This window comes from Schistosoma haematobium, chromosome 1 (genome assembly GCF_000699445.3).
Source record: "Schistosoma haematobium chromosome 1, whole genome shotgun sequence".
Lineage (NCBI taxonomy): Eukaryota > Metazoa > Platyhelminthes > Trematoda > Strigeidida > Schistosomatidae > Schistosoma > Schistosoma haematobium.
Window position 1 is genome coordinate 83,510,383 of NC_067196.1, and position 23,637 is coordinate 83,534,019.

The 23,637-nt window shown below is 32.6% G+C and overlaps 1 protein-coding gene across 2 annotated transcripts in view; it reads right to left on the reverse strand.

Moving 5' to 3' along the window:
* The window catches only part of MS3_00002299 (uncharacterized protein), a 50,576-nt gene that overhangs the window by 5,623 nt on the left and 21,316 nt on the right, over positions 1 to 23,637 (reverse strand). The window contains exons 8-10 of one of the 2 annotated variants that reach the window (XM_051209875.1): positions 21,557 to 22,112; positions 19,102 to 19,440; positions 13,197 to 15,478 (exon numbers count right to left, since the gene is read on the reverse strand). In XM_051209875.1, coding sequence (XP_051075346.1) covers positions 15,417 to 15,478; positions 19,102 to 19,440; positions 21,557 to 22,112 — 957 coding nt within the window. In that variant the 3' untranslated portion in view covers positions 13,197 to 15,416. Of the gene's footprint in view, positions 15,479 to 18,386; positions 22,113 to 23,637 lie in introns of those variants that run through there. The other variant, XM_051209876.1, reaches the window with a different exon arrangement.

The following is a 23,637-nucleotide window of genomic DNA, read 5'->3' on the forward strand; positions in this document are numbered from 1 at the left end:
ACCACCAGAAGAAAGAGGAAGGGAGAGAGTAAACAGCCTTGTCTGACTCCGGTCCTTACTTGGAATGCATCTGTCAGCTGTCCTCCATGCACTACTTTGCACTGTAGTCCGTCATATGAGTTCCGGATAATATTGACAATCTTCTCAGGAACAATAATAATAATAATAATAATAATAATAATAATAATAATGATAATCTAATTAATATCATGTTTAAAAGAATTCTCTTATTTTATTTATCTCTTATTATATTATTTATGAATATCATTTGTTCGTACTATTGATGACCTATGTGGATCCAATTAAAACTAGACCTAATTAAGAAATATTAAAAAGAAAAAAAAAGTGTTATCATTTCATATTACTGCGAATTACTTTTTGTTCTGTTTTTCTTTTTTTTTCTTTCTTATAAACCATAATTAGAATATTTGTTTTGCAAAAACGAAAAACAAAAACAAAGGAATTTCAATAAAACTAAGGTGAAAAAAAGGATAGTATTGATGTCTATTTCATCATTTCAAAATTACTATGAGAATAGTTTTAGTGGTATCTTATCTGATTCCAATTGGATTATATGAATGTTATTGAAGTATGTATATATGTCGTGTATCATTGTATATAATGAACAACTTAATCCATGTTTAGTGTGTATAACGGAAATAAAGAAGTTAAATAATCATTATAAACAAACGGTACTGAGTTCGAGTCCCAGAGTGAACATCAACTCTGAGATGTAGGTACATCCAACTGACGAGTCCCAGACAGGACGGAATGCGCATCCTGGATTCCATTGCTAGCCACTATCTATCTTTGCTTATAATGCTTGTAAATTAAGGCGATATAGAGACATACGCACATTATGCACATATGCCAATAAGAGACTGATCAATTTCAGTTCAAAAACATCACTGGCAAGATTCAAGTAAAACAATACCAAGTAAGTTAAATAATCGTTGATCTAGACAAAAGATCGAAGAAGCAAAGAGAAGAGAGTGAAGCAAAATGCTGTGCAATGGAGAAAGTGTGTGAGCCAATCCGATTTTACTAAGCGTTAATCTATATTTATAGCTGAATAAAAACAAGTTACAGACATGTGATGAGTAAGATAGGAAATGAATAGACATACATTTACATAAAAACAGTTAAGGTTGGTAAGTAAATAGATAACAAGGTGAAAACGTGACTCAAGAAGAAGGGATAAATTGGCCTGTCCAGAAGCTAGAATAAGTTATATGGGCTTAACATAGTAACGGACACTACAAGTACGCTTCTGTTTGTTTAAAAAAATGGGACAGTTTAGCTAAGAGATTAGCTTTTACTAGAGAACAATTATTATTTTTTCACATGCCTTTACGAACAGGTTGTACAAAATAGCTTTTTACTATAGATCTACTACCTTTATATAACAATGATAAGGAAGTCTATGAGGACCAAGTGGTTATGTGTTAGATAATATTATTATAACAAATTTACAAGTGTTTATGAGAATAACCACAAATAATTAGCAAAGTAATCAAAAGTTAAGATAGATAAAATGATTAGGATTCAATGGTATTAATTTATAGATGAATGAAGTGAAACGGTTATTTAGTGAAATGATAGACTGAATAATATAAGAGGATTGGTAAAGTTTTGGATCAATCGAATACTAATAAGAGTTACGTAAGCACAAACAGACTATCGCAGTTATACAATAATAATATTAACAAACTGAGAGTATAATGATTCATTCGTAACCCATGCTAGTGCTGGCTATTTTCAAGTTAAGTGGTTGTAAACATCTCTTATTAACATATAGCCCAAATTTGTTAACAGGTATGTTCATGACTCAAGCTGTCTGTGAAATAGACTTGGGCATAAACCATGTGGTAAATATAGTGGAATCCAATGGATGAAATATAAGGCTTTGATTAAGCCCACCTGGCATTCCTTATCAATTAGGTGAGCTTTTCATTCATTTTAACTATCATTTTCCTAAACAGGTAGAATTATGTCCAGGAATTCAGTGATGGACTAGCCCGATTGCGTTCACATTGTAACTTACGCCAAAGGAGAAGTTATGATAATAAATCCCTACGGATAGGACAAATTCAGGAAATCTATCCCAATAGCGGAATGCTTGTAGAATAGAGCACATAGCTTAAATAAGGTAACTATTTTTTGTAGAGCTCTTCCTATCCACCGCATTAACAGTTTACTATTATTGTTATTCAAGAGCTATAATTTCAGGAATGAAGAATCCTTCGAAAATGTCATTATCTCCTACTCTGTCATATCCTATTTCATTTGTTTGTTGATAAATTTCAACAGATATTCGTTCCAAGTAAGTTGTTCATGATACTTAGCTCTTTGATGATATTATTAGGGCAGATCAGTTTGATATGACGAGTTAGACTGTCCGCTAGTTTGCTTTTGTACCTGATAGGTACCATACTATAAAAAATGAGTGTGCTGATCGGAAGATATTGATTTTGTAGGTATACCACCTTTTAACATACATAAATGAAATCTTAAAGAAATGTTAAATAAGTATTTTGAGTACTCAGTGGGCTACTGAAATCCTTCAAACAATTTTTTAAACTAATTATGATGGCTGTTGAAATAAAAGAAAAGAAGCTCATTAAGCTATTTAAAACCCTATAAAATGCGACTCCTGGTATTCCGTTTCAATCAAACCCCGGTTAGTTTGTTTATAAGTTTTCCGATGATAATCTTCATATAAATGAGTTAAAAGTATTATATTTTGGTTCTAAATATTGTAATACTAATAAAACGACTGATAAAGCGGATAATGTAATTCATTTCAGAAACCTGTATGCTGCTGTGATAGGTAGAATTATACATTTTAAAATCTGATCAGAGAGACGACCGCAACAAAACGTTTGTTCACAGGGCTAGTGATATTTTTCATCTACTTGGAACTAGAATTGATGGAGTGAAATTCAAAACTGTGATATATTGACTGCGTACCGCCTCCACCAACTCACCGCTCTACTTTGATATTAGATAGTTTAGTAACACTGATCATTATAAAACATTCACAAATTGATATTGAGGTCTAAATTGATCACATGTGCAACAGTATAATCTTGTTAAACATGTACACACGATCAGTAATGTGTGTTGATGTAATGAAGATTCAAAAGAGTTTTCTAACTACTAAATAATTATATTGACAGAAAGTCTAGTTTTCGGCAATTTATATAACTAAAGCTTTAATGATATACGTATGCATTATAAAATGACACTTTGCATTTTATTCATTAACTTGCTATAAGAAATAGTTTATCAAGTAGTAATGTTATAAAGTCTGGCAAAAAAAAGTTAGGAGAGAGAGAACGAGAAAAAAACCATGTAAAATTTACTAAAATGATTGAACGCCCATGTTTAAATTATGAGATTATTGACTGTTGAATTACAAACTGGTATTCAATTGAGAAAATACGCAAACTTCATATTTAGTTTAGTGATGGGGATAATAATAAACTCAACATGTAAAAATGAGTCATTTGACAAATATTTTATTATAATAACTATGCTAAAACAATAAAAACATTATTATTAGAGTATTTTATGGATACTAACGTTATTAAGAAAAGAAGAAGTATATTCATATCAATTTTTTTTCGAAATTCCTTGTGAAGTAATTTCATCAGTATGGGGTTGTGGAGATTGTTAAATTATTGATTGAGATCGTGAATCAGTCGATTTTAGACCATCATTTAAAACTTGGAAGCACTAAACGACCGTTTTGTCCTAGTATGGGACTATTTAGCAGGGCGTATTCACGACCCCTAGCCCGGGATTCGAGCCCAGGACCTATGGTGTCACGCGCTAATGCTTAACATCTACACCACTGAGTCGGCATCCAACGGTGTTAATGTTTAATTTCACTTGTGATGAAAAAAACATTCAAGACTGAATGTTAGGTAGTTGTTGTTTCTATTCAAAAAACTAAACAAATTCTTTGTCATAGTTTTGAAAGATAAATATTCTATAGATTAGTGTTGTTCAGTTATTCAATACATGTTACATAAATTCACTAGAAGATTCGGTAATTTGTGTATGATGATAGGTTAGCTTGAATGAAATGATGTAATTTCATAAAATAATTTGAATCTCATACGGTTATCTAGTGGTTCAAGTTACTAAAACGTACACCTGGTTGGTGATAAAATCAAGTCTGAAAAATTTGAAAGGAATGGAAACAGTTCTTTCGATAATACTGAAGAACTAAAAGGTTGATATCAAAGGATAAATGGTGAAAAACATTATGGCAACCATATGATAAAGATCAAACATCTGATTAATGCTGAATCAACGATCTTATACGAAGAGGTTATGACTAGTGATAAATTCATTTACTTTCAATGGGATTTAATGATGAGCAAGAACAATGGAAGTAGAAAAATCAGATTTAATTGAAAAAAGGAATGTTCCGAGGAAAACCATATTAGTATGTTTTTTTTTCTTAGTCTGGTGAACTTTACAAGCAAGGCAATCAGAATAAAGGTGGTGATTTTCAGTTTTGTGAAAGAATCCAAAGTAATGCTAGTTAAATTGCCCTTACGACTTTGATAAAAAATGTTGACTCGAATATAGTACATACAGAAAAAATAGCTTATTTTGACAGGATAATTGCACATCAAGTAAACTCTATCCGAAACAGATTCTATACAAAACTTAATACAATAACAAGTCATTTATATTTTCGATATTCACAGTTAGCTCTCAACTAAGAACTGGATTACGGATATAGTGAGTAAAAGATGTTCAAGTTTTATACAAACATTTGATGAGATTAGGATTTTCATTTATATGGCATATAGACTATAATTTTACAACGTCATATCGTCGAAATTTCAGCGAGTCTTAAGACTAGTATTGTGAAGAGAGCTGGGAATTTTTGTAAGAATTCATAGATACGACTTGACAAAGGAGCTACATGTGGAATAGTTTTATCTTGAAAGAATGAAATTTATGTCGAAATAGTATACCTAAAAATCAAGTAAACTGATTACAGTCATTCTAAAAACTAATAAAGAGCTTAAAATCATTCTATGAGTCTATGTTTCACTGATTTTAGAGCACCACATTGCTGATTTTGATAGACTGTTTGGTTACAAAGTACGTTTTTTTTTATTTTTTTCTGGTTAGCGTTTTGTTAGAGAGTTAGTTTTCTACGGGATGTGGTAGCTAACCCCATGCCCAACCCTCCTCCTTTATCCGGGCTTGGGATCGGCAGTAGCCCCAGAGGGGCTCCAGGTGGAGTTTTAGTTACGAAGTGGTAAGGGATAAAAATGTGTGGTGTAGTATCAAAATATTGACATTGCCAATGGTATAGCTGATAAATAAACTGCCATTTGCTACTCGTTTAATGGGACAATACTGGTACAAATCAATGCAATGAAGAAATTAAGACAGTTGATGAAGATTTATTTAGGTCCAAACCATTGATTCAAAACCTATCAACACGATATCACAAATAACAATGAAATATACAGCATTTTAAATGTTTGATCAGTCGATGAATTTGAACATATTAAGCCAGAAGTTGTTAACACTAATTAATCAATAATTTAATGTCTGCATAATCTACAAAATCAATAAATTCACTATCAAAGCTGAGGGGGATAATTCACCACTGAACAAAATAATGTCAAGGTTGTTTGTAAAATCTTTAAAGTTGGTTCCTATTATCTAACATTGTGTATATCCTACAAACAAAACACAAAAAATTACTCCTATGTGGGGGGGGGGTGGTTGTTAAATTTTATATTTAATACTAAGAAATAGTCTCAGTTTAGACGTATTTATGACCAGGGAATATTGAGTATTTGTTTCTTGCTAGCATGGAATTTCTCAGAAGTGCGGATCCATGGTCTCAACAAGGGGTTGAACTCAGGACTTTCAGGTTCTACTGTGAATTCTTAACCTTTAGGCTGTAGTGTCGGTTATTATGTTAAGCCCATATACCTTATTCTAGCTTTCGGACAGGCCATTCTATTCATTCTACTTGAGTCACATTCTGACCCTTTTATTAATTCGCTTACCAATCTTGACTGTTTTTATATGAGCGCGTAGGTGTGTGTACATTTCTTATCGCATTGCTTTTGTGTAACTATAAATATTGATTAACGCTTGGTTGAATGGGAGATGGATTACCAGCCATCTCCACTCTGCGTTGTTTCTCTTCTCTCTATTCCATTCGCTTTATATACAAAATATATGTATTCAAAAGTCCATTCTCGTTATTCGACTTATTTAATTCCTTTATTGACTAACGCGATTTAAGTCGATGATTATATACGAGAATAGACGACATATATTTCAATAACAATCAATCATACGATCAAATTAAAGTCAGATTTCGGGCCACTAAAGTGGAGAGCCCTTTCGACAACATCGTTCGATCAGAATGACAAAAAAATAACGGGCATCCACAAAAAGGCCACTGATATGGCATCTGATGGTTTAGCTTCAATTAATTTGCGATAATGAGCAACCACCTTTTAATGTCATCAGTGAGTAACTATCACACATTCAACAATGGTTGAACTCCACTAATCAACTCTTAATAAAACTACAAAAGTTACTTTTCCAAACTAGACCCTAGTGGTTATTTTTACTGAATGGAGCTTCTGAAGATGACTGGGTTTTATATTTAGCTTTTGGTGGAGTTTTATTCTCTGAGTATCATGGACTGATCTTGGTTAAACAACCGCTAAAATCTAGGAAGCCCTGGACAGCTAGTTCGTCTTAATATGGAACTGTCCAGTGCTTTCTGGTTATCACTGGTTGTTTAATTACAATAAGCCAATGATGTTAACTATAAAACTATTGAAATTATTTTTGATTTAGATTGCCTACGCTTTGTAACAGCGTAATGTTAAGCCATAAAATCTAATAAAAACCATTTTTGAGTCGAAGAAAAATCAGAATTCGAAATATGACATTTTAATTTATTCTATTTACAGATTAGTTTACTCGGCTTTTAGTTAAATTGTGTAAGGGATACTAACATTACCTTACTATTGAAACAGAAGTAGGTGGAACAGAGGTTTGAACCTTCTACCTAATGGATGAAACTTGAGTACTAAAATAATTAACCTACAGCTCTAATTGTAGACTTTAATTAATATAAATAAGTCTGGTCTACTTCCAAGTCAAGTAATTAAAATTCACTAAAAACAAATTAATTTAAATACAATTAGAGAAACTTACTTTAGCCTACTTTGATTATTGATGCAACTTCGATAAAGATTATTAAATTGTCAGAGTATTAAAATTAATTTTAAAGGAAACTTATTCGATTTTGGTTTAAAGTATACTTTAAAGGTGGCTTCTACATTATAAACTCTCATTAACTGGATAACTATTAAAAAACCAAGGATTATTGAACAGCTATTTTATATTGGTTAGGAACTTTTCAGCAGTACAGAACTTCGAACTGAAGATATTAAAATCTCGCGACATTAGGGATATAATTGAGTTACTGGGTTGGAATATACTAGTTCATATTTACAAGTTTACTGCATACATGCTTCGTCTAGTTCATCACGGAATGTTAAAATTTATATTAGTTTAAAAATAGCAACAATCCTGTCTATAGTAGGCCTCGATAAGACTACTTTCTGAATTAAAGTTAAACATGATACCTGAGTTTGAGAATTAACAGTGAGTTATTGTACAAAAATTACAAGGATATCTCTTTCAGAATATACCTCAGTCTTCAGCAGTAAAGGTAGGAGGTCAATTGACTTAAGTTAAGTTCAAAACCGTAAGACAGTAAACGAAAAGTATTGTACAATAAATAAAATCTTGGGTTTAATAATCAGTTAATTACTCTCAATGATGACGTCAGAATAAAAAAAAGATGTAGGGTGAATTGGATTTGATTCGATATATTTCTTTAAAGGTCATATACATATCAATTTGAATTATTGTGCAGGTATGGAGATTCTTATTATTCTCATTTGTCGTCTACCTACCCATGAAGGGTGAAGTTCCGAGATACGACGAACGTGTCATATCATTATATGCTCAAAGTAACAACAGTGGTTGAACTTTTGGATATATATAGATGTAGTAGAACTTTGGAGTTCATCCTTATTTCATGAAATCAATATTGCCTGGATAATGAATGAAGAAACCAGTCTCTGAACAGGCAAACATGCGCAATGTAGGACCTGTCATATGAGTACATCGTTTCAAGTTATAACATGTTATCACTACAGCGAGATGAAATGTCGGTAGTATTGGTGGTGTTAGAAAGCAATAGGTATAGACAATATGATTCAAAAAGAAAATAGGGATTAGTAAAATAATGGAAAATGTATTAAGTAATTAAGGAACTTAAGCTTTAAAGGGAGAGAGATAGAATGCATCTATGCCGTTGTGAAAGATTTTGAGTCATGTCACCCAAAGCCTTTAATCATTTGTTACGATATTCACGTGGGCACCAACCGGGTGTTCCGGATCTACATACATCGCTCAGTTCCATAGCCAGTGTTCTCCTGGGCTTTGTTTGTATAACCTACCCCTTCATCAGTCATCATCGTGTGTTAAGGTATTCAATGGTTGGGTATAATTAATAAATATCCTAATCATTTCAGTCGATGAAGATTCATTACTTAATCAGTTTTGGAGTAATGAATGGTCACTTCAGGGGGTTTCTCAGACGACTTGTTATTATTTCACTTTGGCACATTTCAAATGCCATTTCAAGAACAGAGGCTCTTCCCGTGGTGTTGATAATCTTATCTAAATCTTTACTTAAAAGATATGGTTTATTAAGAACTTCGATAGGTATCTTTTTTACTTAAACATTGGTGAAAGCTTTTGAGTTCTTTATTGATATCATTTTTCAAGCAAATAATTATCAACCCTGTGAATTAAGCACTTAAGTATATCTCTTTTGAGTTTTGATGGAATAAGAGTTAAGAAATAAGTATGCATATAGCAAGAGGTCGGTTTTCAGAAAATATTAGTTTTTATTCTTCTATATAATCTATTCATCTATAAGAAGTTCGGAAAGGGAATGGCTTTTGTCGTTTTCTTCTTTTATTATAATGCTGATTGATCATTAGACACTTAAACTTGTCTAACACGTTCAATAAGTATCCTCTGATTTTTAGGACTAAAAACTATTCATACATATGGCAACGATAAGGTTCTAGTTTATTTATGACAGGTTTTAAAGGATCATCCCTTAATTTTGCCTAAAAGAAATTCACTAGGATTAGATATCGTGGTGATGTAGTAACTACATAATATTGTCAATAAACAAAAGACTTTTGCTAATCATGTATCTTAGAGTAAGTTTTTTCAAGGGAAAAGTGAGGGTCCTTATTCTCACTTGTCAGTTGTTCACTTCATGGAATATCTAATGTGTCTGTTGTATCTCCATCTTTTCAGTAAATTCATTATGAGTTTAAAGTTTCTATGGTCGATTATTGTATATATTAAAGGTAGGATACGTGTCAATGGTTTAGTAGCGTATCATTTTATTCAATGTTAAGTATGTAGGCGATATCAAATAATTTTGGACAATTTTTCGTTTATGTAGTGGGTGTTTGCATCATGTCAGAACATAATTTTCACTGACAATTTCAGTTCGAGCCATAAGTTTCTTATTAATTACTTTTTCAATCCGGCAAGTTGGGCTGTGCTACAGTGATGTGTTCATGAAATATATATAACATCATAAAGTAATTCGAGACTTCAAAAATCAAAAGGGATCGAGTAATATTCAGTTTATGAGAGAATAATAGGAGGATAAAAATGATATACCGATCAAAATTGTGAAGAAAAACCAAAAAATTATAAAAAAACCACTGAGAAAGTTGCTTCAAAGCCTTATTCCTTCAAAATAATATATATGATTAAAAGAACTGGATCAAAGGGAGACCAAATCAAAAACCTATGCGTTGACTATCCACCAATTCAAGCTTGAACTATGAGGGCAAAAACGAGACATCAAACCTCTCATTCTTCCTTGTCCCTAATTTCCTTCTACAGTATATTTTGGTCTTATTTTATTTCATGATTATTTTGTAATTTTAAACCGTAATCAGATATTTTATTTTTGTATTGGTTGTTTGAATCTTCCCATTGATATTCGAGTCCCGGAGTGAACATCAACTGTTGGTTGCTGGTACATTCATCTGACGAGTCCCTAATACGACGATACAAGCGTCCTGTATTCCACTGTTAGCTACTATCATCTCCGTTCGTAATCAGTTATTATTATTCTCTAAAAATTTTTCATGACATATATAGGTAGCTTTAGATTACTGAAATGGAATCCCTAATGAAATTCATCCTCTTACATACAACACTCACCGACTGAAAGAAACGACAACAGAAAAGTGCTGAAAAATTCTAGATATTACACTCATTATACACTGAAAAATAGATGAATAACTTAGATAGGAAAATGAGAATTAAAAATTCAGACTAGGCATGTTAAATCTAGTATTAGTCTTCTCCTACAGTACTGTATTAATCATACATTTACCAAAAAAGTATCATCTAACATTAGGTTAATTATATTGGTTTGAAAGTTCCTCTTCAAAGAATTAATGACATAAAAACAAGGAATGAAATCAAGTTCAGTTACAACGTGATAAATACTTTCTTTTCTATCTTGAAATTTAACATGATTAAATGTACTTTCATGATCGTAAACCGACATGACAAATTGATAAATAGATCTTTGTTTTATTCAATGAATAAAACAGGCTATAACAAGTAAATGTAGTTGACCTGAATAAATACTTTGTATTATTTACTGCATGTTACAACAGGAAAAATTTAACTTTATTCCTAATTTAACATTATATTATAATAAACAAGTGGTCCATTTATAATTACTATTTTCGTTATATTTAGTCTTGGGTTTGAGTCCAGCGGGAGGGATTGACTATACGCACTGACTGAGAACCTCATACAAATACTAATTACACTCCATTTTTCAATGGTGGTCTAGTTAAAATCAGTTTTTGATCTCAAAGAAAGAAAAAAAATAGGCGGGGGGAGGATATTCATCTATGTTCATCAAGTTAGGATTCAACATAAACATATCTCAAACCAAGATGCTATACACTACAATGTCAAGAGATTAGCAAAGTTGAATGTTAAATGAGTCGAAATGATAACAATAAACTAATAATGGAATGTTGAAGTTCAGTCAATAATCATAGCATAATTGATAAAAAATATTTCACTATGCTTAATTCAATTTACAATATTTACTGATTATATACTATAAAAGCATTCTAATTGTCTTAAGGATTGATTCTATTTAATCAGATAAACAGAATATTAGCACATGATATATTATATGCCAGAAGAAAACTGAAGACAACTTAAATAACATACATCCAAAACGTTTGAATACTTCACATCATAATTATGAAAATAACCGCGGTAAACTTTTTTTTCGAAATTTTTCATTGTACACATTATTAGAATAATATTGGTTTATAATGGAATGACCTGCATCATATGTTTTCAAATTTCTTTTTTTAATTGGAAATTATTGTGATCACATTCAGTACATACGGAAAATCCAAATTTCTACAATGATTACTGATATATGAAAAAACCTTTAATTATTTGTAAAGATTTGCATTTTTTTCCCGTTTTGTTGATATTCACAACTTAATGTGATTAATCTAGGTTGGGTTATAAGCTACTTGACTGAATGACGCAATTGTATTATCTAAAGTAATAATAGCTAGGATTTGTGCTTGTATCAGTGTTAACTTTAACACTGAACAGTCAGTCAGTAACAAGGTAGAACTTCGTACGTCAGTTTGAGTTGCCATACCACATTAGCACAAAGATGCAGTTGTTGATTCGAATCCCGTAGTGGTAGGGGTAGTAAAAGTATAAGCAGTGATCGGAAACATTAGGGTCTAAAGACGTTATTCAAAGACTATAGTCCAGTGAAATAAATTTAGAAAGAGAAAAAAAGAAAGGGACACGAAGAATTCAGAAGATTAGAAGTTGGGAGAACACAAAGAGTGAATGCACCTGCGCTATTGCAAACGATTTTGAGCAACGTCATTCAGCGTCTCTAACCATCGGTTGCCATCATCTCGCGGTCCCCAACCAGGTAGTCTACACCTACCAACATGGCTCAGTCCACTTGTCAGTGACTTCATGAACTTGTACCATGTTTTGGTCTGGCCGCCCCTAACTTTCTTCCAACCTACTCCTACACCAGAAAACATCGCACGTCGAGGCAGTCGGTGGTTGGGCATACGTAACACGTGTCCCAGCCATCTCAACTGATGAAGTTTCACTACGTCATCAATTGATTTGCCATCTTTACCTAGTACCCGTATCCTAGCAACTGAACACAACATGAGTTCACGTTTGAAGTGAAAGTTATTCAGCTTAAGTTATGATGTTGAGTGCACGTGAATCCAAGTTACGAACCTTGAATAAAACAAATAGAGGACAGTGACTTCTACGGTTAGTCACAATCTAAAATATAATCAATAACGATTCATTTTCAGAAAAAATCAACAGCATTTTGAGAATAGTAGGAATACATTTTATTTCATTGCGTCAGTTCATAACTCCATTTCAATGTGCACTATTCGAATATGAAAATTACTAATAGGATATTATGTAATGTAAATTATATTAAAGGTGGTAATCAGTAGAAGGCTAACGCAAACAAATAACAACCCATTGTAAAGAAAATCATAATTATTCTCATGAGTGTTAACAGCATTTTTATGATAACAGAAAAACTAGATATATTCAGTAGTTATTCAATCAAATCTGAGTTAACTGGAATTGGGATTTATTCTTTTTTATGAACTTATACAGATTAACCACTACGAATTGGCAAAAGTTACATCACTGTAACCAAACAAATTGTAAACAAAAAATTTCACTGCAATGCTATAAATTTTTTTAAATGCAATCCAACTAATAGGTAAATGAGTTAAACTACGGATGCAGGTAACCTATTTATTTATTTAAACACATAAAAATTGGTAAAAGGAGACTGAATATATACGCGCCACACAAAACATTCAATTTGTGTGAGGGATGGAATACTATCGATATGCCAACAATGGAACAGGTGGTTTTATTAGCGGATTACTACCTGAGCTTTTGAACTCCACCTGGAGTCCCTCCGGGGGCTACTGCCGGTCCCGAGCCCGGATAAAGGAGGAGGGTTGGGCATGGGGTTAGCGTCCCCATCCCGTAGAAAACTAACTCGCTAAAAAAACGCTAACCAGAAAAGCCTGAGCTTTTGACCCAGAGATCTAATCCATGAAATCGCTAACCATTGAACCGATCCGTATTAGTAGGTGTAGACTAGTTTGGTTGAGGTCTGCACATTTAATGGTTGAGTGATATGGATTACAATCATTTATATTATTTCGCACTTCCTATTCTTAAATTCATTCCTGTTTTTTGGACAGTTTTCTTCAATTTCTGCTGAAATTCGTCAGGCTTAATGTGCTACAAATGCCAGAAGCAATAACTATTAGTATTAAGTTTCGTGTACAAAAATATATGTGCAACCGCTTTTTTCATTTCGCTAGCTTCAGACACGATAAATCAATAGCCATCTTAGTCACAAGATGACCTTCTTTGGCCCATGTACAGAAAACCTTACCATTTGTAGTGTCACAGCTTAAGTTTAGTTTCTTCAAACACTATTGTTATCAATATTCACATCTTTAATTATTATTATTAGTCGTGAAGACACATGAAGAATTTAATTAGTACTCATCCCTCTCTACCATTCCTTGCTCAATCCATATCGTTCTATGCATTGAGTAATCTTTAATCAACCATTCGATCTGATTTGCAGTTATATTATTTCCATCACCCTATGTTATCTAAATTTATTGTGATTTTTAATTTCATAATTTCACTGACGAAGTGCCTTCAACATATCAGTCAACAGGGATGCAAGGACAAATGAAGATACATAGATCTACGAAGATAACCAATCATAAGCATGATAATTGAGATAAATTGATTAACCGTCTGTTGAGTGACTGAATAGCTAACTTCTACAGAGAATTAAGAGCCGATGATACTGTCGCGAACGGCAAAATTAGCTTTGCAATTAAACCATCTAAGTTGGAGAATACAACAACACCAAAAATATAATCTTTATGATAAGCAATAATACATGTGTAAAAAGTGTTATCAATGCCTAAAAAACATTCACAATAGAAGAGTGAATCAATAAAGAACAGAAAGCAGTAAGAGAAGAATGAAGAGTTCAAAAAAATTATTATACGGTCTTTGATAGTCACTTATTCACAAAAGGTTGTGTATGTGTATGAAAGAAAAAAAAGAAACGCATAGATGGAATTACAGAAACAAATAACACAAAAGTGACAAGAGAAAAGAAATATCACCGTCAAATAAAACATGAAATACTTCAACAACAAAATACGAATACACTTTTACTATTAAAATTTCCTTTCAATTAGCTGGCTTGAAACTTAATCACATGACTATAATGTTTCTATGCATTAAAAAAACATGGTGAGTGAAATGGGCAGTAACCGGAACAAAGTTTTTCTTTTTTTTAAAAAATAAATAAATAAAAACGAAAACAAATATAGAATGAATGACTGAAAGGAAGTAGTAAAAAGTAAATAAATTCGGTTTTTTTTAATTTATGGAAGTCCTTATTATCTTTATCATCATCATCATGATAAGTGTTCTTAATTTTTAAAGAAATAAGTATCTATTTTGTTGAAAATTTTGTACAAAAGTTATTGTCAACAAAAATTTCATCTATAACTAGAGTGTGTAATACTCCATACACACACACACACACACCACAGTGTCAACAGTTACACCAACTACCTTATTTCAATCTACTACTACTACTATCACTGCTACTAGTACAGATACACAAACAGCATGATAATATTAAAAAATAATTAAAATAAATGGGTAGTTAATATCGTCAAGAACGATAACAGAAGATAAAGAAAATGGGGAGGGGCAAGGGAGGGAAATGCTCAAATTGTGTACAGTATAGTGAATTTGATCTTTTATCTTATACATATTTCTATATGTATTCTAACACATGAAACAATAATTTCTTTTGCACAATGATGATTATAATGATACTTTATTTTAAAGGGATCTAATTAGAAAAAAAAGTGAAAAATACAAAACAAAACAAACAAACTATAAAATGAATGCAAAAGAAAACAAAAGAAAAACTCACCAGTTGTTATGTAATAATAATCTGGCGCATACACAATAGAAAAAAAATTTCTTTATGTAAAATAAATTTGATGAATTTATTTTATTTGTAAAAAAAAGGGAAAAGTAGATCAAAAAAAGAGTCTTATCTTCAAAATATGTGTATTATGTATAGATATATGAGATTATGTTTTTTCCTCTATTTCTCATGAGTATTTCGATCGTTTAGCATATTTTGGAAGCACATTAGGTGAGTTTTGAGATTCAGCTGTTTTTATGAAAAAGTTTTAAAAAAAATGAAGGAAAAAACTCACTTTAGATAATTATCAATGAAAGTGACAGAATATAAAATATTTAAAAATAAATAAAACATAATTAGATCCGAGTTTAATTTCATTTCACCCTGCCCCCAAATGCTCTGGTACGGCTGAGAGTGGGGAGATTCCGCTCACCCTCTCGAAATGCTCTCACATGGCCACGCGTATATAGCCTCTGTCAGGGAAGTCCTACTCACTGACTTCTCGCAATGGGGTGTTGTTCACGAAATCGAAAGGACGAAAAGCGAATGTCCGGCGCTTTAACCGGATTCCAAACCAATGGTGCACATGGGCTCCAGTATCCTGTGGGAACAAATGGCGTATGAACCAATCGTTGGGCACCGGCTATCATGGGACTGCATCTCCTCACGATGCTCTATTGCCTTGTGGATCAGACCTTCAGGTCGAAGGCTCGGGGAGTGACTCCCTAAGAAAACCACCTGCTTCGGTTTGGGTACCCGGGCATTATCCCAGCCCTCACATAAATCGAATGACGCATATGTATTCGGTGACCCTTTGTACCAATATCCATGTGTTTAAACAAATAAATAAATAAAATCATTTCACCCAACTATAAGAGATTACTCTTAGTGAATCTGGAGTAGTATTCAATGAGAGGGAAGGAAATCATATGTCTAATAGTCAGTAAGCTGCGTGTTGACCAATCATGTTTACTTCTACTATTACATGTCACGGTGTGAATCTCACTTCATTCAACTTTAGAATTTAAACAGCTAGCTAATGCGTATTATGTGAACGCTTATAAAAAAAAATTTGATATAAAATTATGTACTTTGCAAATGAATTAAATTATATACACTCAGCAAGATCACTGGATGATTTATACAATTCATCTTAGCAATTTTATTCTAATCTTATAAACAATATTAGTTAAACTGGTTTAATGCAGTGTTCAAGGTGGTTGACTGATTGTACACAATTACATCTTTCGAAAGAAAATTACAGTGGAGTTCAATGATCATGATTTACCTAGTTTCATTTGAACATTCTTTTATTGAAATGGGATTATTAGCTGACGATTCCCAAGTGGGATGAAACTCATATCCTATCTTCCACTACTAGCTATAATTCATCTATAATAAAGAATACATGAGCTAAAACACCGTTATGTTGGACATTCTATGACGATTTTAAAATGATTTTGTTCCAGAGATTAATCAACGATGAATATCGACATGACAGAGACTAATGACGGCTTTATTTATGCTTGATATATAGAAATTTCCATTGAGAAACACAACAGTTTGAATAAGTGTATGCATGTCCATATTGTTCAAGCATTGCCAACAGCAAATATATATATATATATATATATATATATATATATATATATATATATATATATATATATATATAAGTTGTAGAACTTTGAGAACAAGATCCTCTTGTTGAACTCTACTCTTGTTTTCTACCTCCAATAAATACTTTCTGCTTTTGTTTATTTTATTTAGATGTCGGGTCATTTTTAGAAGATAGTAAATATTAACTCTGTCTATTAGAATACTTTGATATTGCCTGAATGACAAATCTTCTAAATAAACGCTTGATTCGGTTTTCTAAGCTCTTTTAGTAACCTCCAGGCTAAATCTACACGGTAACGTGAACACGGGAGAAAAAGGCGCGAAATATGGAAAGAACGTTTTGCTCTCAAGGTTCATTTATGTACAGAAAATCTAGGGTATCTATAGCATTTTAGATAACATTGGGCTTCTGGAAAGTTTTGGAGCGCTACTAAACATAGTAACAGGGTAGGTAATCATCCAATCACAAGTGTGATATATGGCTTTTCACCTTCTAAATGTTTCTGGTAAACTTCTATCGCATGCTGACTGGGTAAGATGTTTCTCAGCGTTTCCAGGGCCCTTTGGGCTTTTTATCGAGAAAGTTTCTGAGTCTCCCCAACACTCGACGTCATACACTAAATTTTGATAACCGAAGACGGGTAATCAGGAAGATAGTAATAATAAAACCATGAGTCAATCTAAGCTCAACCACGACTAAAAACTTGAAAGCACTAAACGGCTTCTTTGTCCTTCGTAGTACTCATCCACAATTCCCTACGAAGGGATCCTACCCAGGACGTTCTGTCTCACTTATGAACGCTTAACCTCTAGACCACTGAGTCGACATTCAACGGGGTTAATGTTTAGCCTCAACCAATACAAGATGTCGCGCGATCATATTCCATGGTTTTCGGTGCGTAACTGCTTCACAACCGACACGGTTGAACTCCATTGGTGACGGCTTCTCACTAGAAATCTAGGTTTGCAATGATGGTCGAACTTAGAGCGGCTTATGATTTTAATAAAATTTAGCAATCTCCACAATCTCAGACTGAAAGTAATAATATTTGACAGGTAGTAAGTGAAGTACCATATAGAATGAAACATAAATATGCTATGAATTTCATGAGTATCGATCGCTAATGAAAAACAGTACATACATAGATAACCATTGAACTAACCACCTATGCATGCATGGCAAGTCAAAGTACTATCTACTTTATTATGAACACAGAGATTTATATTTTGAAGAAAATCGAAAAAAAAAACAAATAGTAGTGTCATTTACAACAGCTGCGAAAAAAAGAATAATAGCCGATAGATTTCTTTTTTATTCAACTGCTTGTTTGTTTTTCTCTTTAAGCGATTTCATACAAACTCTTCCATATTTATGAATTTTAAAAGAACAAAGATAACAATTCGTTCCAGCTGCTTACAACCTGTATTCGCATAATTGTAATACTTGTTTTTTTTAAAGATTGACACGAGTACATATATATATATATATATATATATATATATATATATATATATATATATATATATATATATACGTGTGTAGTACCTTTTTTTCGGCTGATTTTAGGAATTTATTGTAGTGATATATATGTCTGTCGGTGGTCAAACGTTAAGAGTTACGCAGTTGGGAGTGAATGATCGAATTACTCAAATCTTTCTCAATTTAAGGGTCATAAAATTTCATCTTATTTTTTTAAATTTAAATAAATGTGAAACATTTGTTTGTTCTTGGCAAAGATTGTGATATCTACATCATTCAGGGTGAAATTATGCCGTCATGTTTCTTAGTGTAACCAACCATGTTTATCAAACATAAGATAGTATTACTGTTAAAAAAAATTGTGACAGTCACATAATATATTGCTTGCCATTAATGATCTATTTTGAAATTATTTCACCTATGGATTAGACATTTTGTAAAGATCTATTCATACATGCTCTGCACTATCCTATAACAAATATTCAGTTAAAATAATACCTAAATCATATCTCTTCGAATAGTGCATATACTTATTTGGTATTAAACTGACTACAGCTTGAAATTTACGGTGCATTTACTATAATTTTCGAAAAAAAATTATTATTGTTATTACTATTGTGGGACAGCTTTATCCCTAATTTATAGTACGATTTAGATAATTTATAATTAAATTTAAATGAGAAAGGGAATGTCCACAGTGTAAAAACCATTAAATAATACTACTAATAACGGGGAAGTTTTTAAACACAATAAAAAACAATAGAGAACATACATTCACAATATGCTGAAATCGTATCCATATTTATACATGATGATTGACTAACAAGTACAGGTTGAGTAATTAATGAATTTTGATTTTCAGCATTTATATTAGATAATGACGATGATGATGGTATGGAAGTAGGCGTAGGAGGACTATGACTAAGAGGAAATAAAGGAGGCTCTCGAGATGTTGGAGGAGCTGGTGACAATGATAAAACCTGATGTAATCCTAACCGGTAAAATATATTAGCAGGAGAAAAAGTATGCCAAAGTGGATGATGAGTATCTGGAGAATCTGTCGATGAATTACCATTGTTATTGTTATTATTTCGATGACCATCTAAACGACCTATAATTTAATACGAGAAAAAACAATAAAAATGACTAGAATGAATTAAAACTTCCAAAAGAACGAGAATATAAAATTTTAAGGCTAAACAGTCAACGAATAGTAAGCTTACAGAATCACTGAGTGAAAAATGTTGAGATAAGGGTAAGTAAAAGTAACGAATCAGCTGGCAAGGTTGTACATTCTCATTGGGTGAGGTAGTTACACTATGTGTTACGTATGCCTGACTATCACCTACCTTGTTAGGCAATGTTAGATAGTGTAGGTGTAAATTAAAAGAAAGCTAAGGATGACTAAACTAAGTGAAAGCATCAGGTCTAGGAAGTCACTGAATGTTGGACTGAACTATGTTGGTAAATGCAAACCGCTATTAATGGTTAGAGACGTTGGACGAAGTAATTCACAATCGATCACAGAGATGCATTGATTCTTCACTTTTCTCTAGATCTTCAGTCCCAGTATTACTTCATCTATATTGTTTCCTTCCTAAATCTCGAACCATATTCTCAGTGATTAGTCTTTCTCACTATCGTTTTTACCGTGATTATTTCGACTCTTTCGACAATTATCTTGTAAATTTCATAGCGTTATGCTAATGTGGGGATGAAAACTTGGGCCAATGCACATCTGTGCCAGGATCGAAATTGACTATGATTGACGACAACCGTTTTGTCCAAGTTTAATGTTCCTTAGGAGTGGTGAGAAACTGCGAACTTGCATAAAACCGAATCCACTAAATTTATATCTTGAAACATGCAAAATACTTTCAGATTCCTCCATAGGATTCAAAGGATTTATGAAATAGCATATTTCTAATTAAATTTCATTATCAGAGGATAATTATTTCATTCCTGACAAAACTAAACTACACCAGACAGGAATTTGTATTAGAACTTTGAAGATCTGCCTCGAAGCTAGTTGCAAATGAGCATATGGTTATAAACTAAGTATTTGAAGATTATTCAATTAGTACGTAGTTTTTAATAACCAATAGACTTCAGATATCCAATACCTTATAGGTTTTCAATGACACATAAATTGAAGTCATTGCGTAATGAAATTTGAACAATATTCATGAACAACTTATCCTAACGGTAAATTAAGAATCATTAAATCGGTACTGAACATTTAGATCCACTACTGATAAGATGGGGATTTAATCAGAATAAAATGAACAGTAAAACTTTTAAGGATCAAATGTCTGATAATACAAGTTATGATGAATGGAAGAGTTCAACAGGTAATTCACTCATATTTATTGAGAAAAAACGTTAAAACAAAATGACAAGACAAACATGATTCTCTACAACGCCAAAAGAAACCATCTTTATGAATGCTGGTAATGTAAGTGATAATGGAATAAGGTAAATGAGACTATTTTTACAATCTTGCGAAAAAACCTTTTGATCTGTTAAGTTTTATATTGTATTCTCCAATCTGTAATTAACTAAGGAATATATTAAGTATAAACTGTTAATTTGTAGCACTCTAATATATTTGATAAAGCTTACTTGATCTTACAACCAGGTTACATTAATCACACAAATTGTGCGGCTTAGAAAAGTTTTTCGGTATTTCTAAACATGAAGTACAGTACTAACTACTCATAGGTAACATTGATATTACCAGTTCAAATCTTTGGTTTTTCAACAAGTTGATTTTCTCTATAATTATGATACAAAGTGTTTGGAATTTGAACCATTTCCCATCTAGAAATTAAGCGGGGAAATTAGTGACAAAGTTAGCTTTAGCGTAATACTGTTGCTGCTCTAAAGGTTACAGTCTATTGAACGTTAAAAATGAGAAATTACGAAACCAGTCCTAATAACTTAATACACATTGGACAAGTTAGTGGTTATTCAGACTCAGTAGCCCAATCGATAACGCAACGGCCATTGGAATTGAAAGACATTGGATTCAAGTCCGAATGTGAACATTAAAACTGACATTCAAGGATAGTCAACTAATGAATATCAAGTATGGTGAAACACACGTCCTGAGTTACATCCTACTAGCCCAATATATGAAATATACTGAAACCATCTTCTTTTTCCGTTTAAATCTAAACAAAAGTTTCATAAAGAAATAAATCAAACAAAGAAACAAATCAATCTACCAAGTTCATTGATCACTTCCGGTGTTGACAAAAAATATCCATTTGGTATACTAGTTTGTCGTAAAACTGTCGAACTACAAGTTGATGGTAATTTCAAATGTTTCAATGCCGGGATTCTTTTTTGACGTGACTGATTCTGTGACTGTTTTTGTTCTTTTTGCTGTGAATTTTCTTCTTCCATATTCAATTCATCACAGGAATTTTGTGTAACATTTTTGTTGCTATCATTGTTGTCATTACTATTACTACTACTAGTAGTATTAGTAGTACTAGTACTGTTTAGATGATTGACATGATTGATACAACTTACTTCTGACTTTGTCACTGTTATAGTCTTACACAATAATGTTGACGGTATTGAAGCCGATGGCAAACAATCTAAATCAACAATATCAGGTAATGTTGTTTGAGTAGGTGCATCGATTTTCTGAATAATTACCATTGGTTCCGATGATAGATTATAATCAGAATTCATACATTGTTGTGAAATAACATAATGTTTGTTAGGGGGCACAGGTGTAGTAAGCGGACTATTAGTTGAAACAGTAATGATAGGCTATGCAATCCATACATATGTGATAGAAAACAAATAGTAATATAGACATATTTAGGGTGGAGTATACAATGAAAAGAATAATTATTAAATAACTGAAGTTGTAGTATCATTTGTGGAAGATGTAATTGCTGAAACATATATATATCAGTATAGGGTTGTGGAGATTGATGAGACCGAAGGTCCGGGGTCCGAGTCCCGTGTGCAAGATCGCGGATGCTCATTGCTGAGAAGTTCCATACTAGGATGAAAAGGTCGTCTAGTGCTTCTAGGTTTTCAATGGTAGTCTAGCATCGATCAGTTCATGATCTCAATACATCAATTTATACGGAATTATCTGAACAAAACGTTTATGGTTTAATTTAAACAATTAGTCAGTCAGTCAGCAACAATGCAGAACTCCGTACGTACGTACATCAGTCTAGGTCGCCACACCACATTAGCACAGAGACACAATTGTCGATTTAAATCCCATAGCGGTAGAGGTGTAGTGAACAAGAACACGAGTGGGGACAATCGAATGTAATTGAATACAAAATTACAGAAGATGTCACTAAAATTTGAGAACAATACAGTAAATACTTAATTTGCAAAATATTAATCGATTGTTTCAAACTTGACCGTTTCTTTTACAAATATCAGTCTATTGTCTCAGATTTCATTGTTCCTGCATTTTTATACCAATCGCTTTCCGATTCTGTTCTTTCCTTCTCGATCTACTGAAATACGTTCTATTCCTGACTATCGTTATATACTACTTATGGGATATAAGTAGCTCACACCACAGAGGTAGTAAAAGTATAGACAGTAATCGGAAAGATTAGGGTTCGAAGATGATATTCAAGGAGTATAATCCAGTGAAATAAATTTGGAAAGGGAAAAAAGGACATGAAGAATTCAGAAGATTAGAAGTTGGAAGAACACAATGAGTGAATGCACCTGCGCTATTGCAAACGATTTTGAGCAACGTCATTCAAAGTCTCTAACCATCGGTCGCTATCATCTCGCGGATCCCAACCAGGTAGTTTATACCTACCAATATGGCTCAGTCCACTTGTCAGTGACTTCATGAACTTGTACCATGTTTTGGTCTGGCCGCCCCTAACTTTCTTCCAACCTACTCTTACACCATAAAACATTACTCGTCGGGACAGTCAGTGGTTGGGCATAGGTAACACATGTCCCAGCCATCGCAACTGATGAGGTTTCACTACTTCATCAATTGATTCGCCTTCCTTACCTAGTACCCGTTTCCTAACAACTGCATTATTTACTCGGTGGTCCCAGGATATACGAGCAAATGATATTATTGCTGTGGTGGAGCGAATATAAAAAGTGTAACAATTAAGATTAATTCACGGATTTTAATTTTATAGCTAGTAGATAACTACATCGTTGCAGCTTCATATTCTCATAATTGCAATCTTCCAGTGAACCTATTAAATATCGTTGTGTTTCACTATCCCGTAATTATATTAAACTAGTTGTGTACCGTTTGCTTCGCTCTTTGTCATATATGACATAACTG